Below are 21588 nucleotides of genomic sequence, written 5' to 3'. Positions count from 1 at the left end.
ATGACCGTCTTCTCTCCATATGTCATCGCACTCTCTTCCCTCTACCTGGGTGTCTCTGTGTCCAAATTTTCCTTTTTTTTTTTTTTTGTAAAGAGTGATGAATTTATTTGAGACAGGGCACGCATGAGCAAGGGGAGGAGCAGAGGGAGAGAGAGAGAGAGAGAGAGAAGCAGACTCCCCACTGAGCACGGAGCCCAATGCGGGGCTCAATTTCACAACCCTGAGATCTCGACCTGGACCGAAATCAAGAGTCGGATGTTCAACCAACTGTGCCACCCAGGTGCCCCCCCAATTTTCCCTTTATATAAGGATACCACCCATCCTGGATGAGGGCCCACCCTAAGGACCTCATTTTACCTTGATTTCCTCCTCAAAGAACCCACCACCAAATAAAATCACATCCTGAGATACCAGGGGTTAGGACTTCAACATATGAACGGGGTGGTGGGGGTGGGAGGGGGCATACAATTCAACCCATAGCATTTGTGTACGGGGTTATGTCCAGTTTGCTTTCTCACTGCCTTGGTTATGTTAACATGGGCAGAGCCCTTACAGATCATCTCATCTAAGTATTTTATTTTATAGGTGGAGAGATGGGTGCTGGGAAGGCGGAAGCATTTGCCCACAGGCACTTGCTGGTTTGTAACAAAACCACTACGTTCCCACCCCCCTCCCCCATCTTTCAGACAGACGTATTGTAACTACTGGTTTATGTCCTCCAGATTACCATCAGGAGTCTGGGCAGATGGAGAAGGGGACACAGTGAACAGGATATAGGACTTGAATCAGAGCAGCTGAGGTGAATCCTAGGGTCTTGCTTCAGTCTTTTGGGCTTCACATCCCTTGTTTCTAAAAAACAAATCTCAGAACCCTGCTTTCTCCACTCAACAAAGAAAATGAGACAATCCTCCTGAAAATGTCTTATAAAGGATGAATCTCTATTTCAAAACAAGATTTGCAGACATTTTATAACACTTAAAGGGGGCAATTTTAACAGACTACAACTCACTTGATCTTAGGACCTCCGAAGAGTATGTCAGCCATGGTGGAGGGGAGTATAAAAGTCAATGACCAAGACTGGCCTTTATCACTTAGCTTCAAACACTAGCTCTTAGAGATCAGTATCCAGAACCTCTTCCCATCTGCCCATCCCGAATTCTGTGAGTTAGCATTCCCTGTCGCCTTCCTAGGGTGTCTCGAGGTCTTACGGGTCACAGAAAGGAAATAAAGAGACCATTATTCATTAGAGAATGACAGGCCAGGGTGAGCGGCCCCTGGCGAGCCATGACTTCCAGGTGGAGAGGGCGGTTTTAACACCAGCGCAGACACACTTGGGATAAGCTCTGCTCATAGGTCTACGTATCCAAATCGGCGCCGAGGCTGCTGGACGGGTTGTCACCAGCAAGCTGGCCAGAGGATTGGAGCTGGTTCTGAAGGTCCACTCAAGGCTTGGTCACAGCCTTGCCATGTCAGATCCAGGTCATAGTCTACTTCACCCAAAAGTGGCTTTGCTTTCGTTAGGGCGCCATTGCCCTGACCTGGGTGGCACGTCCCACAGAGATTTCCAAACCTGAATGTGCATCAGTAAAAAAGTTAAATTGCCCTTACCTCAGTTCTGTTGATCTAGAATCAATGAAGCTGGATCCAGGTATCTGGATTTCAATTACTTTCTCCATGTGATCCCCATGCTGAAAGGAAGGCTTGTGCAAAGCACTTCTGCTTCACGCTACTGATATTTGTGCAATGTAGCCACAGCCACTGGAAGAGACAGAGGAAAGGTGATAGTTTGCTCTTCCCCATCTGAGCTGTTTAGTCCATTTTGGGGCAATGTACCAGCGTATCTTGAGATGGGCCCTGCCTCACTGCAGCGCATCTGGACAAGGTAGCATTGGAGAGAAAGGACGGTGCAAACCATTTCGAAGAGTCCCCCTCTTCAAAGTAATCCAAACTTTCACAGCACAGACAAGACATTTTAATGGGGACAGACTATCAACCTTCTGGTATTGGGAAGCCTCACTGGGAGGCAGAGCAGACTGTTTTGGGAGGACCCGACCAGCTATGCTGGCTGAAAGCACGAGGAATGCAATCTGAACGCAAATTGGCTTCCTAGAGCTCAGACTTCTCCAGTCATGAGTCACGTGTCCCTCACATGGCAGTGCCTTTCCATCAGTGGGCCCCCAGGGAGGGCTGGGGCCCAAGGATGCTGTGTGGGAACTCCAAAGCTGTCTGTATGCTCTCTGACACCTCGTCCAAGTCGAAAGTGGACGATTGCAAACAAAGGAGACACTCGGCCCTGCACCTTTGATCAACTATCTTTGCAAAGTTTCAGCTCTATTGAGGCATAACTGACTTATAAAACGGTAAGATGTTCAAAGTGTACATCACGGCAATTTGATATATGTAACCACAGTGAAAGGATTCTAACCATCTAGTTAACTAACACATCCGTGACCACACATACTGACCTTTTTTGGGGGTGAGAACATTTCAGTTCTACTCTCCTGGCAAATTTCAATATTACAATACGGTGTTATCAGCTGTAGTTACCATGTTTGATTTGAGATCTTCAGACCTCATTCAACTTATCACTGGAAGTTTTCACCCTTTGCCAGCCTCCCCCTAGTTCCTCCAACTTCCCAGCCCCTGGCAACCTTTTTTTTCACCTTCTGTTTCTATGAGTTTGACTTTTTTTTTTTTTTTTTTTTTAAGATTTCACATATAGGGGCACCTGGGTGGCGCAGTCGTTAAGCATGTGCCTTCGGCTCAGGGTGCGATCCCGGCGTTCTGGGATCGAGCCCCACATCAGGCTCCTCCGCTATGAGCCTGCTTCTTCCTCTCCCACTCTCCCTGCTTGTGTTCCCTCTCTCGCTGACTGTCTCTCTCTCTGTCAAATAAATAAATAAAAATCTTAAAAAAAATATTTCACATATAAACGATACCGCTCAGTATTTGTCTTTCTCTGTCTGGCTTATTTCACTCAGCATAATGTCCTCAAGGTCCAACCATGTTGTCACAAATGGCAGGATTTCCTTCTTTCTCACCTATACATGAGCTATATATCTACAGATCTCTCTATATGCACCTCATATCTTCTTTATCCATGTATCCGTTGATGGACACTTGGGTTGCTTTCGTATCTTGGCTATTGTGAGTAATGCTGCAATGAACACAGGAGGGCTGATATCTCTTTAATATCCTGTTTTCATTTCCTTTGAATATATACCCAGCAGTGGAATTGCTGGGTCATACGGTAGTGTTTTTTTTTTTTTTTAATCTTTTGAGAAACCTCCATATTGTTTTCTGGGTGAACTGATTTGACTTTATTGATGCTTAGATTGGACTACTTAGAAATACGTAAGTGATCAAAACGCAAAATAAAACTTTAGGCACATCCCAAATAACAGATGTGCTTCTCTATCAAAGTTCAAACAATGGATTGAAACCAAGACTTAGCTAAAATGCGGATACAACCCAGCTGTCCATCAATAGATGGATGGGTAAACTAGAATGGTATGTATGTATATATATCATATTGTTAATTATTATGAAAGGAACATGCAAACGTACACACACATACACACACACACACACACACACACACACACACATACAGAGGATATTATTCATCCTTAAAATGGAAGGAATTCTGACACACACTACAACACGGATGAGCCTTGAAGACATTTTGGTGAATGAAATACATCAGGAACATATGGACAAATACTGCAGGATTCCACTGATAGGAGGTAGCTGGAGTGGCCAAATCCATAGAGACGGAAACAGAGTGGTGGTTGACAGGGGCTGGGGGAGGAAAGAACGGGGAGTTATTCTGCGATCGGGGGGGGGCAGAGTTTCAGTTTCAGGGAAGATGAAAAAGTTCTGGAGAGGGATGGTGCCGATGGCGGCACAGCAACTGCAATGTGCTTCATGCCACCGAATTATACTCTTAAAAATGGTTAAAATGGTAAATTTTATGTTGTGTTCTTTCAGCACAAAAAGAAAGAGCAAGCCAGATTCAGATGCCCTGGTGAAAAGCAGAGGTAGGAGGTAGGAGGCTCGGAAGAAGCTTCCCCTGATACTGATGGACAATCAGTTATTTTTTTTTTTTACGGCATCTGTGCTCTCACATGCTTCCCACCTTCTCAATAAAACAGCTTCCGGGGCGCCTGGGTGGCTCAGTCAGTTAGGCGTCTGCCTTTGGCTCAGGTCATGATCTCAGCGTCCTGGGATCGAGCCCCACATCGGGCTCCCTGCTCAGCAAGGAGCCTGCTTCTCCCTCTCCCTCTCCCTGCTTGTGCTCTCTGTCAAATAAATAAATAAAATCTTTAAAAAAAACGAACAAACAGATTCTGCCTTGGAGATTTTTCCACTTAGCATTTTTTGTGCATGTGACATCTTATTCACAGGCTACACAAGGGGGAGTAAAGTTTCTGGGTCGAGAGCGATACACACGGTCGCAAATTTTACATGCGGATGACAGCTGATTCATTGCAATCAAGGGGCAGGTTTGGGGTGATCTGGGGACTTCTGAAATCGTAGACACCGTCTGAAGTGTGTGGGAGCACATGTACAGTTTTCTACGAGTTTAGGTTCCCACAATGTCTCTCGGGCTCAGGGATGCCTGAGAGTAGAGCACAAGTGCTCCCCCAGCACGGAATCCCCAACACAGTGTCAGTAAAACATCGGGCAGAAGAACTCTGCCAAATCAAGCGATTTAAACTAACTTTTAAATCCAACAAGTCCGTGCACCTGGGACCTTCTTTACATACTTATTTCACTCTTGTAAGGTCTTACCTTCCTGCTCACCCCAAATTTCCTTGTCTCTTTCGTCCCTCTCCCGCCAGACTGCACCCTGAAATAGGAATAGAAGGATGGAGAGAGCCCGACATGTTTCCAGCTTAGAATGAAGAGAGCCGGCATCCGCTGGAGAGGAGTAGAGTGACCCAGACCCCTCAAGGAGAGTTTTGGAGGATGGTCCGAGGTTGGGTCGGCGGCAGGGGACACCACTTACCCCGAGCTCCAGCAGTGGACATCGGTCTGGCAGTTATACGTGTTTCCCTTCAAACTGGTTGCCAGGCTGGAATGACCCGTGACATCAGAGGCTTCTGACCTTCCTGATTGGAAGGACCAGACTCCGGGGTGCTTGGCAGCGCAGGTGGACAACAGTCTCTTCACAGAGCTTTTCTCCACTCCTGGCTTTGCCCCAGCTTAGAGAAGGGATAACAGGCTTGCGTTCAGCCAGAATCCAGAAGAGGAGTTCAAGCAGAACAGGGTCTAAGTTTTCTGGAAGGGCAGAAAGAGCTTGGGAGAAATCATGGCCAGTTGTCAACCGTGTTCCCAGTCTGAGGACCAGAGCCCCCGGCCTAGCTCCTCAGGCTACCCCTTGGAGGTGGTGGTGGACGAGGAAAGACCGGGACCATCGGGTGAGGAAGCAGGAGGGGGAAGGGACTTGGGAGGCTTGACTAGTAAGGAGGAACGGGTACAGAAGTCAGGAAGGAGTGTTTGAGTAAGGTGTGTGTGACAGGAGAGATTCAGAAAGCCAGGGATTGGAGAAGGAGAGCACAGGAGCTGGGGACAAGACTATCCCCGTGGAAGGAAAACCCAGGAAGCAAGGAAGGAGGGTTAGGAGATGAGATCCAAAGATGAGATAAAGGAAGAGAGGAAATTATCCCATTATTCCCATGGGAGAAGTTATCTACAATGAGGAAGTTTTGAGGATGGGGGGGTGGTGAAACAGTGGCAAAGATGAATGGGGGCAGATGCATATCAACAAAGGAGAAAGATGGAAAGATGGTTTGGGAGAGGCCAATCATCAATGAGGCTGGAGAGAATGAAGGGGGAGGTTTGAATTTTCGGAGGCGAGGGGTGGCTGGATTCCAAAGACAGAAGCTTTATACTGTAACCTGGTTTCTTCACTCAGCCCCCTGGGTAGACCCCTGCCCCCCGCCTCAGTCCCCCGAAAGGAAGAGGAGAAGGGATGAGTCAGATGAGGAGATGACTCCTGGGGCTGAGGACATCTGGGTCGTGGAGACACTGTGTGGACTCAAGATGAAGTTGAAGAGACGGCGGGTGTCTTCAGTGCTCCCTGAGCACCACGAAGTCTTCAGCAGGCTGCTTGGTAGGAAAAGCACCCTCCAACCCTGTTCTTTTTTCTCTTAAAACACAAGAAACTTCCAATGCCTATAGTTTTCCAATGGAGAATTCTCTGCAGGTTGGTAAGCTCTCCATCCTTGGAGGACTCCATATTGATCCCTCATTGGGGACACGTAAAAATGACAGAAGATTACGCGAGACTTGGAGAAAGGTCTGTACTTGGGATAAGAAAGCTTGGGTTCAGTTGCAGTCCTGATACATCTTAGCTCTTACTGGTCTTTTGAATCTAAATGCCTTTGGCTGTGTGTGGAAGGGGGATGACAGGCCATCTTTGCACCCCGATGTCACTGTGGGATGAGAAAATGACAGTGAATGACTTGATGTTCTCTGCAGTGGCATGGCCGTGCATGATGAGACAGCATCACTGTTTACTTCACACCCAATCCTGCAGGTGCGCTGCTGACACCTACCTCTCTCTCCATCACCCCACAAGGGGAGTTGCCAACTTTTCTTGGCCCGTGAATGGTCTTCGCTCCCCTCTGCCCATAAGCCTCACCCTTGGCCATATTCTGAAACTTCCCCAGGGGAGGCATCGTTCTCCTCTTTGCTCTGGAATGCTCCCACAGTAACCCCGTTCTGGTTGCCAACCTGACACATGCCCTCTTTTCACAGAGGATCCTGTCATCAAAAGATTTCTGGCTTGGGACAAAAATCTGAGAGTATCTGACAAGGTATCGTTGTTCTCCACTAAGTTGATTGTTGCTCCAACAGCTGTCCTGGGGCTGGGGGATGCCTCCTAAACCCTGTCTCCAACCTCATGCCTGCCAACACTTCCCTTCGGGGACTTTGTGGTTTCTTGCAGATCCTCTGGGACCTGAGCCCCAGGTGTGCCCCTGTGGCTGTTGCCACCTTAAGTTCCTTCTCCTCTCATCTCTCAGGGGTTGGCGGGGCTCCCCTTGGCTCGACTTGCTATCCTGGGAGCACCAAAAACTCTTCCCTTGACTTCTTCAGTTTGCAACCAACCTTCTGACACCAAATAAGCGCGTTCACCCAACATGTCAGAGCGGCAGCACCTGCTCCAGCCTCCCGTGCCCTTACCCCACTGGTCTTCCTCTCCCAGGATGTGACCCCTCTCTGATGCCCCTTCTCTTCTTTCCACAGTATCTCCTGTCTATGGTCATAGCTTACTTTAGCCGTGCCGGCCTCTTCTCCTGGCAGTACCAGCGAATTCATTTCTTCATAGCACTGTGAGTATTTGGCCTCATGCATCAGCAGTATTCTATCCCCTGGGAGGATGGAGGGGAGAAGCGGGACTCTGACCTTTCCTCTACTTTTTTTTTCTTTGAACCTCCTTGTGTTTTTTAAACCTGTTTTTTAAAGAACTGTTTACCCTGTATAAAAACGATAGGATTATACTATTGTGTTTTTTATACTGTTCTTTGTAAACACAAACAACCCTAACATCAGCTAAGAGGCTGACCAAGGAAACATAAACCCTCCTAAGAGGAGGGAAGGAAAGAACAGACACCACCTTGCCCCAAGCAAATAGGATCGAGAAGCAGCTGGTTCTGATCCTCCATCTGTCTCCTTCCCACGGCATACCGAGTATAATTGTCTCCCTCCTCTGCCTTCCCAGCACAAATGCCTCAATTCATGCCCTCAAGACATAGCACAGATCTGTCGTGAATGCTTCCCCTGGTGTTTCTTACAAGTCCGTCCCCAAGCCAGCGGGCGCCATGTGCCCGAAGTCTTTCCAAAGCACCAGTCTCCTGCTTCACCCTCGATAACAATCTCGCTGGCCACTGGCACTCTCGGTCAAGGCCAGGGTTCCCAGCTTGGATCCAACCCTCTCGTCTCCATCCAGCTTGTTCACCCTCTTGGCATTTCTTCCTTCCATGCACCCTTCCCTCCGTTCCTATACTACGTTTTCTGTCTAGGTGACTTTGCACGTACACCTGAAGAAAATGACCGGTCCTCGAGGCTGATTCCAACTCCAAAATCTTCAGATGCCCCCCCTGACCTCCCTGACTTCTGCACCCTAGTAGCACTTCCATTAAAACCCTAGTCTCATGGATATTTTGGACTATAGTTGTTTCTTATCCACCTCCCCATCCCTCCGCCCCTTCCCCAATCCCATTAGACAAGACGCCTGTTGAAGGCGCTCTCAAAGACACTCAGCACAATTCCTTCCATTTTGCAAATGTTTAAGTCATGTTGGGTCTATGAGTGTTGCGCTTGACCATGAGAAAAAGCATTCATTTATTTGTTCAACAAAAACTTATAAAGCGGATCTAATGTGCCAAAGACCATGAAGCGACAGGAAGAGAGATTCAAGAAATGTGTGTTGAATTAACGTACCCACATGAACCCAGTCCTATCTTAGTCATGATCACAGAAATAGAGCAGAGTCAGCTCCTCCCTGCAGGAGCTGTGTATGTCCCTGCTCCACGGGGACACAGGTATGTGCACAGACAAGTTGAAGGGAAGGGGGCCCATGTGGGGATTGGAAAACAGGGCAGGGTATGCCCTCAGGCTTCCCGTTGAGTTCTGTCTTCATCTTCAAGGTGGGAGAAGTCTCTGCCCAGCCATGCCTTCTTGATGACAGGGTGGCACTCTGTGACACTGGGTAATGAGCAGCCTGTGTCCTTTCTGGGAAGCTGAGCTCAAGTAGGAGGTCGTTCCTGTCGTGCTCCTGACCAGTAATCTGATGTCTCTCTCCAGCTACCTGGCCAATGATATGGAAGAGGATAACCAGGCCCCGAAACAGGCCATCTTTTCATTCCTTTATGGGAAGAACCGCTCCCAGCGTCCCTTGTTCCACAAACTGCGATTCCAATTTATCCGATCCATGGACTGGAAGACCAGGGTGTCCCGGGAGGAGTGTGAGGAGGTGGGTGGGCTGGGGAGAGATGGGGTGCGGGCGGCCTAATGGGAAAGAGAGGGGAACATGGAGGGACATGGGATTTGGGATGAGAAAGAATTAGAGCCTGGACAGTGCGGGAGGGGGGTCCCCCTCCTGGAGGTTGTCTTCTCATGGGGCCGCTTGTCTTCCAGATCCAGGCTTTTGATCCAGAGCTATGGGTGTGGGGGCGAGATCGTACCCTTGTGCCCTAGAGCTCCCAGGACCATGGAGGCCTGAGGTCATCGGCCTGAGGGAAGGTAGGTCTGTGTCTTCACGGGTCCAGGCACAATGATTTCTTGTGTACTGAGGAAATCTGAGGAACCCAGTTGTCTGACCCACGCTCATCTCCCCGGCCCCACACATCAGCCTTCCACACACTGTGCAGTGGAGCAGCTGCACAGCCAGACGGTGACTCAGGGCCCAGCCACGAGCTGACAAACCACACAGAGGCATGACCTCAGGGAGATTCGTGGGTGCCAGCCTCAGGAAAACCAGTTCATCACAGAGGCATGGACTTGGCTGAAATAATTCCATTGAAAGCAATTGGACCCAGATCACAGCTTTGATGAAATGTTGATTTTCTGTGAAAAGTGAATAAGTTTCCAATTTTTTCCCTAGATTGTGTTTTGACTTTCTCTTTCATGCCTCAGAGGTATCAACGATAGGGATTTATTTACAACAAAGTCAATGTCTAACAATAGGACATTTGATGGAACAGTCTGCCTATCCAATAATAAAAGATAAATTATGACTAGCTATGTTTTCATCCAAATTTGCTTGCAAGCACATTGCTTATGGCCAGAACACCAACTTCATGTTCCCTGCCCGCTTCTGGACCCGTCTCCCGTTTTGTTCCATTGCACCTTTCCCCTCAGGTTTATGATCAAGGAAGTTTGTCAGAATGAGTGAAGCTTAAGAAATACTAGTTTCAGCACGGCTTATTGTAATCGACACACAGAGTTACAGATTTGGGTGGAGGATTAAGATTTGGTTTAAATCGTGTGAACTAGCTCTCCCAGTCCATTCGGGCTCCTACACCAAGTACTACAGACTGCATGGCTTATGGAAAACAGATATACATTTCTCACGGATTCGAGGCTGGAAGTCAGAGAGCAGGCTGCCAGATCCTCTTCTGGGTTGCAGACTGGGTGGGTTCTGAGCTAGGTCACCGGGGTCTCTTTTATCAGAGCACTACTCCCACTCACGAGGGCCCTACCCATGATCCAATTATCCCAAAGGCCCCATCACCTTGTGGGTTTAGATCTCAATGTACGAATTTGAGGGGGGGATACAAACATTCAGACCATGTAGCACTGACCAAATTTAGGACTAGGTGTTATGGTTAAACATTAGGATCTAGGGTTAGAATGGGGGATTATCTGCTTCATGATGTTGATGGTTCATGGAGATTCATGATGTTGATGTGTTAGGGATGTTTGTGGTGCGGTTATTAGTTCAGACTTTAAGTAATACAAGAGGACCAAGGTGAATATCAAGTCTAAAGCAACATTCTCTCAAGTTTGTTTTACTCCCTGAGCAGAATCACTTAGAGTCCTGGCTATCAAACAGATAACTGGGCCTGACCTTAGGCACATTAAAAAAATTTTGGAGTCAGGGTCACCAAAGTCCAAGGGTCATAATTGAAAATGAATTGGGGTTTAGAATGAAGGATTAGAGATAAAATTGAATTTATTAGTCTAAACTCTCATTAGAACTGACCGAGAATGTGAATAATCTTTATATCTGGAGAGTTGCCTCCTTGCAATCTAATTTCCTCTCTTTCTCTCACTTGAAGATCCCTGAGCCCAGGGGAGACGCAGGTTTTCAGCAGGAAGTCAATCCAGACAGTGACGACAGACATGAAGAAGGAAGAGAGGAGTCCCTTGTCCGGATAATCTAGAAGAACCCAGGAACTTCTAGAATGAGCTGAATAGAGTTATGTTGTACTCCTAGGAGCCGGGAATCTGTCTAGGAGTCCACAGAGGGACATTAAGAAACCAGGGTTTTTTTTCAGGTTCCATCCCTTCCTGGGGCACACCAAATATTTCAGATTGTTTAGTTCGAATCTCCCAAGGTAGAAGTTGGAGGTCCCACTTTTTTATGCATTGGGACAGAGACGAGGAGGAAATTACTTCAAAAACAGAAAGTTAGAGACAAAGGATTTTAATAGCCTAATAACGTATGCCATGAATTTCATTCATGGCATTTCATATTTTGAAAATGTTGCACTTAGAGTTGTTACATTTATTTTTATATTTTATATTTATGTATTTATTTTAAATAGTTCTGAAATAGTTTTTAAAAAATGCTCTTCCTACAAAGTTTTGCAATGAGATTACAGCTCTAGATATAATTTTGTTTACATATTCAGGATAAGTTTTTGTGTTTTATTATATTTACGTATCAATTACACTTACAACTAGATGGGTGGTTCCCTCAAGTTCTTATAACTGTAAATGTTTATTTGACATTTAGTCTTTGTTATTAAATTGTGAGAATCAGTTGTAATTTTTTAACTTGCATTGATGACATGTTTGTATGTTATTTTAGGTTATTAAAGAGGACACTGCAATGTGTCTCTTGGGGAAACATAATAAAGATAAAAGTTTTCTTATCTTCATGCTGTTTGTGGTCATCCCAATCTGTCTTACCCGTTCACTGTCAAATGATACTGTTGCTTAATGGGGTTGTGATCATTTAGTCACACTTAACTTTGAAAAATAATTCTGAGTTATTTTTCATGTAGGAAAAAAAAATAGAAGACGAGTGGATCCTGAGCTTATGTCTTAAAGCAGGAAGCAAGGAAAAGATATGGAGGGAGGAAAGGGGGAAGAAGGAAGATAGTGCTCTGGGGACCTAGATAATAATCTGAAATTCACAACGAAGGCAAGGTGACTCAACAAGATGATGCATTCCAGGCGATGTTCCTTGGCAAGCAGACCCAGAGGTGCAAGGGAGCACACATGGTGTTCCCTATTTCAATTATAGTAGGAGTCCTTTTCACTATCTCCAATTCCGGTTTTCTGTGGTAGAAGGAAAATCTAGAGTGTATGATGAAATAGGAACAACTGAAAAGAAATGAAGATTTTGGAGAACTTTCTGAGAAACACAGTAAGAGAGGAGGAGCTAAAGCTGTTCAATAAGATAGGCATGGAGAAGAAAGAGCTAATGACACGAACCCTGAATATTGGAGGAAACCATCTTGGGAGATGGTAGCACCAGAGAATACTAGGACTGTCCCAAATACCAAGTTTCAGTATCCTCAGGACGCATCACCCTCCTGGCACATAAGATGCGTATCACCAGTCAGGAAGCTCACCTGAGCTTGGTGACCAGAGTTCATATTGGGGTTTCATTATGCAAGTGTGATTAATTCAATCATTGGCCATATAATGAACTCAATCTCCAGCTCTCTTCCCCCAGAGATTGGGTTGAGATCAAGCGGTTCAAAGCCCCAACCCTGTTGGTGTTCCTGGTATGGCTGGCTCCTATCCTGACTCACCTTGTTAGCACAAACTCAGGTTTGGTCCAAGGGGCCCACCATGAGTAACAAAGACTCCTATCATTCAGGAAATTCCAAAGACCTAGAGGCTGTCTCCCAGGAACCAGGGAGAGGGACCAGGTAAATTATTTATACAACACATTGGCTATGGTCAGGAGTCTGGCAGAACTCACGTGGTCAGAGAAGGTAAACATTTTGGGACAGATCTATCACAGGAGATATTGGAGAAGTCAAACAAGTAAGGACTGAAATAGTGGGGTGCTCATGGGATTTGGAATAGCTTAGGAGATGTGAGAAATTTAGGAGATGAACACAGCTCTTTATATAGGGGGAGCTAATGACAGTGAGCAACTGAGTAAAGAAAAGCCAAAGGAAAAATGTGTGTGGGGGGAGGAGGTGGGGGTGCAGATCTGATAAATGAGATCAGCTGATAAGCATTGAGCAGTTTCAGAAAGTGAAACCACTAAGGTCAGAAGAGCCACAAGGACATCAGCATCTAATTACAGCAGCTCTAGGAGAGGGAAGGCATTCAGAAGTGGGACAACACAGTTCATGGACAGAGCAGCAGACAGACTAGATTCTGCAGACATGCAAACAAAGAGGAGAAACAGTCTGACAGCTTGGAAACAGATATAACTTATGAGACACCTAGGAATTAAAATGTATATTTAAGAAGCTCTAGGTCTCTGCAGGATGGGAGGTAAAGGCAGATTAGGAAACAGCTCAAATGAGGAAAGACCTGAATGAAAAGACACAAGAAACAAGACGATGGATACAAACAATAAAGCAATAACAAACAGTCAAGAAAACAGATGGTCAGGTGATTGATGATAAGGTGATGATGATGATAAGAACTGGGAATGTTTGGGAACACTGGAGCAGAACATTGTGGTATCAGCCCGGACACCTAGAGAACCTGAGATCAGGACTGATCCCAGTTGAAGAGAAGGGGAAGCCAAGGCTGCTGAGAAGGGGATGAAGCTTAAGAGACTGGAGGATAAAGAGATGGACCAGCTGAGAAAGCAGAGAGGCTGGAGACCACTGAAGGCTGAGAAGGAATACGAATCTAAAGACCTGCTTTGGAAATGTGAGGTGATGGCAGAAGGATGTGTGACTCCAAGAGGAAGGAATGTCAGGAATAAAAGAACACAGAAAAGTCAGAGCAGCCAAGCTTCTGGAACCAGAGAGTATCCAGGACTATATGTGGCCACCGAATGGAGGTCAGGAGGCGGGGGCAGCAGAAGTTTTGCCACACAGCAGAGGAGCAGTGGGCTTTCTTGGAGAAACAGAAGTAATGGAAGAACTCCAATGCCTAAAGCTGGAAAAGTAGGAGAGTGACAGGGCTCAAGGGTGTGATGTGATAACAACTTACACTGAGTGGATCAGATGGGGAAGCTGAAACAATGGCACAACACTGGGCACCCAGAATTTCATGTGAGGAGGAAAAACTGATTCTATGTGGGAATTCACAGTGCCTAGACAGACAAAATCTGACTTGTGTATGGCTCCGTGGATGAGACTAACTGGAAAGCAAAGAAGGAGCACCTGGAACGCTGGGCCTACCTTTGAAGTTTCTTGGCTGAAGACGGCCAGATTCTCACTGCGGCTCAAGGTTCTCATGTAGGGGGTCAATGTTTAAATTTTGAAGAAAAACAGGCACGTGTGGTAGTCACGTACTTCAGACTCTTTGCCTCCTTGTTCTTTTTTTTTTTTTTTTAAGATTTTATTTATTTATTCGACGGAGATAGAGACAGCCAGCGAGAGAGGGAACACAAGCAGGGGGAGTGGGAGAGGAAGAAGCAGGCTCACAGCAGAAGAGCCTGATGTGGGGCTCGATCCCATAACGCCGGGATCACGCCCTGAGCCGAAGGCAGACGCTTAACCGCTGTGCCACCCAGGCGCCCCTGCCTCCTTGTTCTTATCACACGCTGTCCCGTATATTATCATCCTGACCATTAAAGTCACACTCTCCCCCTTGCTTTACACTTGGCGCCTGATGTATTGCTAAGACCCCAATAAAAGTGGAGACAAAGCTTGGCACAGGGCCTTTTCGCCACTACAGCATCTGGTCCCCAGGCCTCTCCTTTCTCCTACTAAGGTGTCTGGAGTCATCTTTTCATTCGCCGTCTCCGGGTTTGCTCGCCAAACCCAACAAGTGTTGCCCTGTGTGAGGAACTTGTGAGGGTCGGCGGTGGAGCCCTCGGAAATGAAAAGGAAGGGACTGCGAGCAGTAAGTCGTCGGAAGCCTGCGTCGGAACTCGGGCTTGCCGAGTTCTAGGGAACTTTTGGGCTTGGGTTTCCTATCTCTATCATGGGTCAGCATTTTTCTGCTGAACAAAAGCAATACATTAAGTTTCTTAAGCAGTTCCTTAAAGGGAGCGGGGCCTCTGTTTCAGAGGCCCAACTTCGGGGTTTGTTAAAGACTATTATTGAACATAACCCCTGGTTCCCTGATCGAGGAACTTTAGATTTAAAAGTATGGGAAAGAGTTGGAAAAAATTTAAAATGGAGCCATGAACAAGGAAAGAGGGTACCTCTCACCTCCCTTACATTGTGGGGGCTAGTAAGATCTGCTTTGACTCCGTTACATATTGAGGATACACCTAGCATTTCAAAGGAAACAGAAAGAGAACTCCCTGCACCTATGCTCCCAGCCCCTCCATGACCTGATACTCCATTGCCCCAAGGGACAATGGGATTATTATTAGTAAAATGAAGCCTAAATTTAAGAGGTATTACAGTCATTCCAGCAGTTATTGACTATGATTATCAAGGGGAAATTCAAGTACTTATGACCTGTAAAGGCTTGCATATTCCCCCCACCCCAGACTAAGATAGCTCAACTATTGCTCCTCCTCTGTTGGGTCCCCAGAGCATCTCAGAACCCGCAGGGAACCCAAGGCTTCAGAAGCACAGGACCCAAAGGGACTTATTGGGCAAAATTCAGGACAAGGTTTTTTGTTTTTGTTTTTTTTTAAAGATTTTATTTATTTATTTGACAGAGAGAGACAGCCAGCGAGAGAGGAAACACAAGCAGGGGGAGTGGGAGAGGAAGAAGCAGGCTCCCAGCGGAGGAGCGTGACGTGGGGCTCGATCCCAGAACTCCAGGATCACGCCCTGAGCGGAAGGCAGACGCTTAACGACGGCGCCACCCAGGCGCCCCCAGGACAAGGTTTTTACAGGACTAATAGATAGGAGAGGCGATGTTACTATTATTAGTCAACAGCAATGGCCCCCCACTTGGCCTCAAAAAACAGCCCTTGATTCAGTCACTGGCATCGGAACTTGCTCTCAACTGTTGCAGAGCGCTTCTATATTAACCTGTCAGGGGCCAGATGGAAAAACTGGGTATTCATAGCCTCTCATTTTAAATATTCCCGTTAATCTTTGGGGACGGGATCTACTTGCTCAACGGGACTTTAGGCTAGACACTTCCCATTTTTAATTGGGGTCACTGCTTGTGTGCCTCCCCTGCCTCTGACCTGGAAGACTTCTTCCCCGGTCTGGGTCGAGCAGTGGCCCCTAAAAGGGAAAAAACTTTTACAAGCTCATCATCTAGTTCAAGAACAGCTAAAAGCAGGTCATACTGAACCCTCCCATAGCCCCCGGAATACCTCCATTTTGGTCATTCCGAAAAGATCAGGGAAATGGAGGTTATTACATGATCTCCGAGCCACCGTGCCATCATACAACCGACGGGGGCCCTACAACCTGGGCTCCCCTCTCTGGCTCTGATTCCACAAGACTGGCATGTCATTGTTATTGATCTCAAAGATTGTTTCTTTACCATTCTCCTGGCTGCACAAGATAGAGAAAGATTTGCTTTCACCCTTCCTTCCTTCAACAATGAGCAGCCTAATGCTTGGTTTCAATGGAAAGTTCTACCCCACAGCATGCTTAATAGTCCCGCAATGTGCCAATATCATGCTCATCAAATCATACGCCTCCTTCGAAAAAGATGACCCTCCACAAATCTTGTCCGTTACATGGATGACATTTTAATTGCTCACCCATCCCAGGATATCACTTTTCAGATTTTTCAGGCCTTTACAGTCAGAAGTAACCTCCCATGGGTTGTATATTGCCCCTGACAAAGTATAATGCCTATCCCCATGGCTTTATTTAGGCCACATGCTTACCAAATGACAAATTAAACCTCAAAAATTAATTCTTCAAAAAAATTCTCTTAAAAACCCTTAATGACTCCAAAAACTCTTAGGAGATATTAATTGGGTTCGACCGTTACTGGAGATTCCAAGAGCTGCCCTTTCTTACCTCTTTGGAATCCTTCAAGGAGAATCAGCCTTAGACTCCCCTTGTTATCTTAACCCACAGGCCTCTAAAGAATTACAACTAGTTGAACAAATGCTCTCAGACTGTTACCTTGACTGTGTTGGCCCTACATCACCTATCAGACCTTTTATTTTTCCCACTCCTAAATTTCCTTCTGCGTTGCTTGGGCAATTGAATCCTGCTTTATGATACCTGGAATGGCTCTTTTCTTCTAACTTTCCCTCTAAGACGTTATCTCTATACCTAGAGATGATTACAGACCTCATCATTAAAAGTTGTAAACGCTGTACTCAACTTAAAGGTTATGACCCCCAGATCATTCACATTCCGCTGCCGAAGGCTCAATTTGAAACCACATTGTCTCACTTTCGTTACAAATTGCTATGGCAGATTTCATAGGAGAAATCACCAATTCCCTACCCTCTGACAAACTTTTGCATTGGTTTGGGATCACACATCTTGTTTTCCCTAAAAGACTCGCCCACAAACCTCTTCCCCAAGCAAAGATTATTTTTGCAGATGGGCCAGGAAAGTCAGGAAAGGCCGGCATATTCTGGCCCCCAAACAATTCAACTACTTGCTCTGGATTTTCACCAACACAACGTGCTAAAATAGGAGCTTTAATCTTTGCCCTGGAAACTTTTCCTAATGAGCCTATCAACACTGTTAGTGATTCAGCTTATTCTGAGTTTGTTCTCAAGCAGCTAGAAACAGCGCATATCAAACCCACCATAGACCCAGAAGCCCTTTTACTTTTCTCTCAACTCCAGCAACTCCTCCATACGTGTGCGCGCTCATCCTCTTTTTCTTTCTCACATTAGGTCTCACAGCGGCTTACCTGGCCACTCACTCACGGAAACTCACAAGCAGATAACCTAGTGATTGACGTCTCTCCTACAACAAGCTCGCTTGTCACATGATTTTTTCCACCAAAATTGGTGTTCTCTACACAAACAATCTCATCTAACACAACAACGAGCTAAATTTATTATATTCCAATGTCCTGATTGCCAAGCCACGGGCGCTACTTCTTATCCACAGGGTACGAACCTTCAAGGTTTCACAGCCAATGATCTCTGGCAAACTGACATCACACACGTCCCTTCTTTTGGAAAACTTCATTATGTACATGTCTCAATGGATACATTTTCCAGCTACACGTTCGCCTCAGCCCACAAAGCGAATCCACAAAGCAGGTAACCAAAGACCTTCTCATGGCTTTTTCTTCCATGGGCATCCCTAAAATACCATCAAGACAGATAATGGGCCAGCTCTCATTAGTGCATCCTTTAAAGAGTTCTGTACTCTTTGGGAAATCACACATCACACTGGCATCCCCTATAATCCACAAGGACAAGCCATCATTGAACGAGCACACTCCACCCTTAAAAACATGTTGAAAAAAACAAAAAAGGGGAACTACGGGCCTGAGCAATCCAGACCCTGCTGCACAATTACACAAAGCACTCCTAACTTTAAATCGTTTCAACTTGAATAATCAATTTTTAACCCCTGCCCTAAAACACTTTACAAAAAAATCCCCAGGACTGCGCCCCTTGGTCCTTTGGAGGGACCCCAGCTCTAATCTGTGGCAAGGTCCCCATAGACTCATCACTTGGGGCAGAGGCTATGCTTGTGTCTCCTCAAAGGAAGGACCGCTTTGGCTCTCAGTGCGACACGTCAAGCCATATCGTGACCCGGCACGGATCAAACCCGATTCCACAGACAAGCCAACTGAAGCTGGGCGAGCCTCGACCCCAGAATCGCTCATTGCTGAGGACACAACATGCCACCGAAATAACTTGGGGAAACCTGAAGAAAACAACTCATAAAGCTGAAGAAATCCTACAAATGAGAGGACAAGCCCACACACCCAAAAACACGTTTCTGGTCATGTTCTCAGTGATAAGTACAACTTCTATCGTGGTGGTTACATTTTACTGTCTTATTCCAGTAGCTATGGCTACTGATTATTGGGCACACATGCTTAACCCTCCCCTCTGGAAGCCCTTAACATGGGCTGACGCGCCCGTTCCTGTGTTTGATAATAACTCTAGCTGGATAGGAGGGACCTCGTATCCTTTTACACAACCACAACTCAATGGTTCCTTCTGGGCCCCGGCACCTAATAACACGGAGTTATATGCTTCTGTCCTTCCAGTTTGTGTTTCCTTGTCTGACCCTCTTTGCATGATGGCTACTCCTCAAATCTGGTTACATTTTCTGCCAAGAGATCCTATTAAGAGAGCCCAGCTAACTTTTATTTCTGTTGGAAGCATCCAACATGGCAATCAGACCACCTATAAGAGCCACTCTTCTCTCCCCTCCTGTGAAAGAAGCACTAAATAGACTCCCTCTTCAGAGAGGGTTTCCTGGGTAACATGTAGGGCCTTCTATTCTCACCTTCTTAAATTAGATAATCATATCATCTTAGATTGGAGTCCTAAAGGACGTTTCATAGTCAACAATATGGAAATTAAAGTCCACCCTGCTGGTTATGGAAGTTGGATTGGCAGGACTACCTCGCCCATAATCTGGCGTGAAGGGGGCCTCACTTCTCCACTTCCCCAAATAGAACTTCTTCCCATTCAATCATCTCTCTGCAGATTAGGACATTTATTCTTTCCTCTTTCCGTATGGCATGGAAGATATAGCAATGATTCTGGCAGCTATTCCATAACCCTTAATAAAAATTTTACTGATTTCATATAGTTATGTATTCCTCACCCGTATGTCTTTCTGTTTGGATCCAATATATCTCTATTTAAGAAAGAAGGGCTATATACTATCAAACCCTCCGGTGACCAGAGGGGATATTACACAGCTTGCCTAAAATTACAATATTACTCACCACAAGGCTAGCCATGTCTTTGTTTTAAAAAAGGAGCCTTTCACTTTTATCCCTGTCAACCTCACTTGATCTTGGGAGGAGTCCAAATCACTCAGTATTCTTAATCAGGCTTTTAGTGAATTAGGAAGGCCACATAGGTTTCTAGGATTGCTTATAGCCGGCATCATAGCTGCTGTCTCCATTTTAACGGCTACTAGTGTTCCCATGGCTGCCCTTACTCATACTATTCAAACGGCTCAATATGTCAACCAAATAGCCTATAAGATAACCCAAGAATTGCAACTACAGCAAACTTTTGACCAAAAAATACTAGGGAGGTTCCAACTTATGGAAGCTGCAATAGAGTATCTGGGAGAAAAACAGGAAGCACTTACTTTCCCCCAAAGCCTTAACTGTGATTGGGCCATTTGTGTAGCCCCCCCGCCCCCCACTTTGGAATAATTCATTACATATTTGGAGAAAAATTAAACACCTTCAAGGTTCTCTCCATGATAATTTAATCCTAGATATTCGTAATCTCAAGGAGCAGATTTTGGCCTCCCTTACCACTATTAATAAACATGAATATGATCAAGATACCTGGAGCGTACTTTTGGATAATTTACAGTGGTTGAATCCCCAAAATTGGTTTTCTTCCACTAAACGGGGACTTATCAGCCTATCTGTTGTATTGCTCACTTCTTTGGTGTTTCTTTTCGTAGTCTGAAAAATCGGAATAAAGGTGCTTTCCCGAGCTGGAGAAAACCGGGAGCTATATCGGGCACCGATGCAATGAGACCTCTGCTCTATTAATGAGAAAAAAGGGGGAAATGTCGGAACTCACAGTGCCTGGATAGACAAAATCTGACTTGTATATGCCTCCCTGGATGAGACTAATTCAAAACCAAAGGAGGACCGCCCGGAACGCTATGCTTACCTTCGAAGTTTCTTGGCTGAAGACGGCCAGATTTTTACTGCGGCTCAAAGTTCTCATCTAGGGAGTCAGTGCTTAAATTCTGAAAAACGAGCACCTGTGGTGGTTACGTCACGGACTCCTTGCCTCCTTGCCCTTATCACACGCTGCCCCATATATTATCATCCTGACCATTAAAGTCACACTCTCCCTCTTGCTTTGCGCTTGCGCCTGATGTATTGCTAAGACCCCAATGAAAGTGGAGACAAAGCTTGGCACAGGGTCTTTTGGCACTAGGGCGTCTGGTCCCCAGGCCTCTCCTTTCTCCTACTAAGGTTTTCATTAAACCCGACAATCCTTCAGGGCTTCAGAAGACAAATGGGATGCCTGGACTATGGTGGCTGTGGCAGACGGAACTGCCGCGGGGGTCTGAGGTGATTTAAGACTCAGTGACAAACAAGGGGGAGCTGCTTTGTGAAGAGGAAACCTTGAGAAAACTAGAAAGAAATGGTAGGAGTGACACAGGAAAGTCCCGCAGGCAACTCAAGGGCATCTGTCTGCAGCTACTCCCATTCTCTCAGCTTCTCCCTCAACAGGCAGCCACATACTGTCTGCAGCTACTCCCATCCTAGATAAGGTGGGATTGGCTTTCTTCTTCTTTCTTTTCTTCCTTTTTTAATTTTTTCCCGAAGCCTGGACTTTTCCAGACGTCCCCTAACGGGTGGGCGCTTGGACTCACGGGAAACTGAGGTCGGGTATTTGTCGGGCTCCCGGGTGGGCTCCGGCGGGCGCACGGCCGCCGTCGTCCTGCGCATGTGCAGCTCGGCCTGTGTGCGTGTTCGCGCACGCGTAGTGCCGCCGCGCTGCTCTCGCTTCCTGTCCGAGCCCAGGTCACCGCTCGCCGTGGTTCCCAGGCTTCGGCCTCCGGGGAGCGAGACTCCCGGGGCCTGCGGGGCTCTACGCCGTCTGGACGGGCCGGCACCCAGCGGGCGCGGGTCTGCGAGGGCCGGGCGGAGGTTCGAGCGGGGACCCTCGAGCGCGAGCCCCGGAGCCCG

General features: G+C 46.5%; 1 protein-coding gene and 1 long non-coding RNA gene across 2 annotated transcripts; one reads left to right on the top strand and one right to left on the bottom strand.

Moving 5' to 3' along the window:
- The first annotated feature begins 5308 nt into the window (after positions 1-5308).
- On the top strand, positions 5309-9381 carry LOC103669957 (speedy protein E4-like). The gene is made up of 6 exons (XM_008698321.2): positions 5309-5423; positions 5921-6118; positions 6766-6824; positions 7255-7340; positions 8815-8983; positions 9148-9381. Exons 1-6 carry the CDS (start codon positions 5315-5317, stop codon positions 9205-9207), a joined length of 681 nt encoding a protein of 226 aa, XP_008696543.1. The 5' UTR covers positions 5309-5314; the 3' UTR covers positions 9208-9381.
- Positions 6117-21320, bottom strand: LOC103669958. The gene is made up of 3 exons (XR_570462.2): positions 21273-21320; positions 20558-20636; positions 6117-6440 (listed from the first exon to the last, which is right to left on the bottom strand). It is a non-coding gene; the product is annotated as an uncharacterized LOC103669958 (long non-coding RNA).
- Between the last annotated feature and the right edge of the window lie 268 nt (positions 21321-21588).

The sequence above is a fragment of the Ursus maritimus genome, unplaced genomic scaffold (assembly GCF_017311325.1).
Source record: "Ursus maritimus isolate PB19 unplaced genomic scaffold, ASM1731132v1 scaffold_2, whole genome shotgun sequence".
NCBI lineage: Eukaryota > Metazoa > Chordata > Mammalia > Carnivora > Ursidae > Ursus > Ursus maritimus.
The sequence above is the reverse complement of the archived record's forward strand: the minus strand, read 5'-3'. Positions and strand labels throughout refer to the sequence as shown.

Bases quoted from the DNA above. Each gene is read 5' to 3' on its own strand.
- LOC103669957 (XM_008698321.2), top strand. From the start codon at position 5,315: ATGGCCAGTTGTCAACCGTGTTCCCAGTCTGAGGACCAGAGCCCCCGG. The intron at 6,825-7,254 runs GTATCGTTGTTC...TTCTTTCCACAG, and splicing joins ATCTGAGAGTATCTGACAAG to TATCTCCTGTCTATGGTCAT. The intron at 7,341-8,814 runs GTGAGTATTTGG...GTCTCTCTCCAG, and splicing joins ATTCATTTCTTCATAGCACT to CTACCTGGCCAATGATATGG.